Raw genomic sequence first — 3,706 nt, forward strand, 5'->3', positions numbered from 1 at the left:
GTTTTAGTGGGGGCGCGGGGAGTGGCGGGGTGGGGGAGACGGCGGCTGAGATCGGGTGGGCGGGGGAGTAGGCGGAATGGGGAACAGAAGAGAAGCCCCGAGCTCTTGTGCGCTGTGGACCTTCCGAAGGGCCGTTTCGTCACTGCCCTTCTTCTTTTTCATTTTCAGGAAAAAATCGTTACTACCACTTACCAAGGTGCCCTACGGAATGGCCGGACGCCCAGACCATTGACAGTCCTCCTTCTGAGACACTTGTAATCCCGGGATGAAATCGTGAAGTTGTAGATGCGCTGAAGCCTCGGAAATTATTTATGTAACCTACTGGTGTCGAAAAAAGTCTTACATCATGGGACAGAAGGAGTAAGTTTGATACAGAACAGAAGTAGTATGCGTATCAAAGTTTCAGAGATGGCCTGCTTTGAGTTCAGATGGATTATATTTGAAAAAAATGATTGACCACTTGGTGCTCGCATTTCAAAAATCTATGGATTTCATGGATATTTATAATGCTCGTTGTGTTATATAATTTCTATAGTAAAAGTGAACTCTACGTACTCACGTAGTGCTCACTGTATATTCTACGACCCAAATACTAATACTAACACTAAGATAGTGTTGTATTCTTTGTCCAAAAAAGATAGTGTTGTATTCAGTTTATAAGCCTGGGATTATCATCCTATCTCAGTTCACCTACGCGGCAGCAAGCTAGTGTAAGCTCGAAATTGCTCAGAATCGAGGTAATTAGTCTCAGAATTAAGCTCGAAATTGCAGTTACAAGGTGACTAGCAGCACCAAGAGGCGATGGATTATGGAAGCAAGCTACGGCTCAAGTAAGGTCTCCACTCCAGTATGCCCCTGTCTGCATCAACCGATGCACGCAACCATCAGCTTGGATGTCACTAGAACCAAAATCCTTCCATGGGGAAAGGGACCTAGCTGCTTCCGTATCGCCCCCAAAAAAGAACCAAAAAGTTCCAGAGGCATCTTCCGTTGAGATTATGGTGTTGGCCGACTTAGGTCTTTCTGCACCATATTTGGATATCACATCCTCTTACGACTGGATACATTTTCCCTCTGCAAAACCTAACACAGTTGCATTTGCTATACTGAACATATACAAATGCTCAGCGTAATGCCTTTCTAGTGTATCAGGGAGGTGCTCCCGTGGCACATAACTTCATAGCAGCAGTTGAAGTCGTCTCTTGATCTCGGCACTGCAAACTGCTTCGCCTCTACTGAAGATTGTTCAACAGAATGTAGCTTCGGGGAACCATACGAGAACACCCTAATCTCAATCCAGGCAGCGTGAGCCTCCATCAAGTATTCAATGACACAGGTACCTGCGAGCACAGAGGACACAGTTAAAATGCTAAACACCGATAGGGCGGAATTACAGGATTATGTAAACGAAGTACAAACACCATGCCTGTTTGCAAGCAGCAACTCATGATGATAAGCAGTGCAAAAGCCTCAAACAGCAAAACCATACATACCCGCTTGCAAGGTGTTCCCCAAAACAGAAAACGTGAACAAGAATCGTCAAAACGAAGGACAGAGATGAATAACTTACAAGGTGGGTGCAAATCATTCGATAATCAGTGCTTGCAGCGACTAAATGAATCTTGAAGGGTACTGATATCCAAATCACGGCCTGTAGCAAAATAGGCATGGAAAGATTCAGGACTGGACTTGTAACTTGAAAGTAATGGATGATCAACTATCATTTTTTAAGATTATACCTATGAAAACTATCTTGTTCATGCGAGATTGTGTCTCCGACCATTCTCGAGCCGGCACAACCTCATAGACTTCCCTCACTGCCTGCATAAGGGCAAAAACAGACTTCAGTAATGACAATCTATTCAACAAAGAAGGCATACTTTGGTAACTTCGTATTGCAGAGGACTGGTAGAAACTTTCGTCAACAGTTCTAGCTTATCATGTGCAACCTCCGTCCCAAATTAGTTGACTCAAATTAGTCTAGATACGGATGTATCTAACATTAAAACGTGTCTAGATACATCCGTATCTAGACAAATCTGAGTCATCTAATTCGGGACGGAGAGAGTAGTTCTTTCAGATGCCTTGTAATATGTCATAAAAACCTGTAATGTATGAAGTTGGTTTGAATCATGGATATTCAAAATCCCTTTGCAACGATATATATCCATGTTGGATTTCTTCTCCCAAAGAAGATCTTCAAGCCATGATTCCACCTGTAAAGCAAAATGCATAAGGCAAATATGTAAAACAGATGTCTTTCCGGACTCCAATTCTAAGTGCACGGATGAATGAATTAAATACTCTATTCAGTTGTTTATAACTGCTTGCAATAATGTGTTATAAAGCTACCCTAAGAACATAGACATCACTGACACATCTCATTAAAGGAAATAAGGTACCTTAGTCAAGCAAACTGGATCCTGTTCATAAATGCACAAAGTGGAAATACTGTTATCATGGCGACTATTAGGTGGTGCTGATTTACTGTACTCCAGAAGCTCCTGTAGTTGTGATGAATTCTAGGGGAGGAAAAACAAAGTCGGAGAAGCACCAAAAGGTAGTGACCAAATCAGACTTCAGTAGTTTACTTACCTTCACACCATATGCCTGTCGATCAAATATTGTATTTAAGTCAACCTGGCACCGCACAGACCGCACCACTGTAACAAGCGCATTGACATCATGAATTTGCCTTTCCAAATCCTCGAGATTGTCTTTTACTAAATCAATTTTGTTTAATATCACAACATCCTGGTACACAAGAATTGACACTCTGTTATATTCGTTTGGATAATTATCACCAACAAGAGAAATTTTAACCGCATCAGCCCATAGGGATCAACAAAAGAATCTCAGATTCAAGAAGCAAGACCCCAAAAAGAATGTGTGAAATGAGAGATCGATGCCAAAAACAACAAATTACCGCAAATGCGATTTGGTGAAATGCTTCAGGAAATGACGAAGAGTTCGTGTGTTCATCAATTTGCCGCCTGAAGTTTTTTGCATCAATAACCTGAGCATATACAGTAACATGTTCAGCAGGAAACAGTGAAATGTGATCTCATTTTATAAGTTCAGGTCCGAAGAGCAATTGCCAGAGAAATAAGCATTTATCTGAACTTGTAAGATATTGACAGAATGAGAAGCTTAAATGAGAAACTGCACTGCAGCATGTGTTTTCTTCCTATTACAAACTAATGATACGAAACTGTGGCAACAAAAAGATATCACATAACAATAGAAAGCGAACTAAACTAACCGTAATGATAGAGTCTAGTCTGATTGATGACTCCAATTGATCGTCCAGCCAGAGAATGGATACAAGTGGTGCAGGATCAGCCAAACCAGTTGTCTCCAATAATATATGATCCATTCTGCAGCAGATGTAGCAAGTCTGACAGGTTAGGGGAAATTAAATTCAGATTTGCGTCATCGTAAATTACAGTGCATTACTATCAAATCCAACATTGAATGGAAGTCAATGGAAGAGCATGACCTATGAGACCAGTGCATTACTGCATTGAATTAAAAAAGCGGTGAACTTATTTTTTAGAATAAGAAGCACTAAACTAATTCTAGCACTTCATGTAGAACTAGAATAGGAAAGCAGACAAATTTAGCAACATAAAAAATGGCCCCTTTGCAGGAATAAGCAGGATGCACATAATTTGACTTGAGGTAAAAACAGAACTTCAACACCAAG

The 3,706-nt window shown here is 41.0% G+C and overlaps 1 protein-coding gene across 1 annotated transcript in view; it reads right to left on the minus strand.

Moving 5' to 3' along the window:
• Nucleotides 1-961: 961 nt before the first annotated feature.
• Nucleotides 962-3,706, minus strand: part of LOC123052182 (COBW domain-containing protein 1) — a 4,125-nt gene continuing 1,380 nt past the window's right edge. Inside the window, exons 3-10 of the mRNA XM_044475286.1 lie at nucleotides 3,263-3,377; nucleotides 2,927-3,016; nucleotides 2,596-2,754; nucleotides 2,403-2,522; nucleotides 2,106-2,216; nucleotides 1,740-1,821; nucleotides 1,571-1,651; nucleotides 962-1,340 (exon numbers count right to left, since the gene is read on the minus strand). Coding sequence (XP_044331221.1) covers nucleotides 1,596-1,651; nucleotides 1,740-1,821; nucleotides 2,106-2,216; nucleotides 2,403-2,522; nucleotides 2,596-2,754; nucleotides 2,927-3,016; nucleotides 3,263-3,377 — 733 coding nt within the window. The 3' untranslated portion in view covers nucleotides 962-1,340; nucleotides 1,571-1,595. The remainder of the gene's footprint in view (nucleotides 1,341-1,570; nucleotides 1,652-1,739; nucleotides 1,822-2,105; nucleotides 2,217-2,402; nucleotides 2,523-2,595; nucleotides 2,755-2,926; nucleotides 3,017-3,262; nucleotides 3,378-3,706) is intronic.

Source organism: Triticum aestivum, chromosome 2D (genome assembly GCF_018294505.1).
Source record: "Triticum aestivum cultivar Chinese Spring chromosome 2D, IWGSC CS RefSeq v2.1, whole genome shotgun sequence".
NCBI classification, from domain to species: Eukaryota; Viridiplantae; Streptophyta; class Magnoliopsida; order Poales; family Poaceae; genus Triticum; species Triticum aestivum.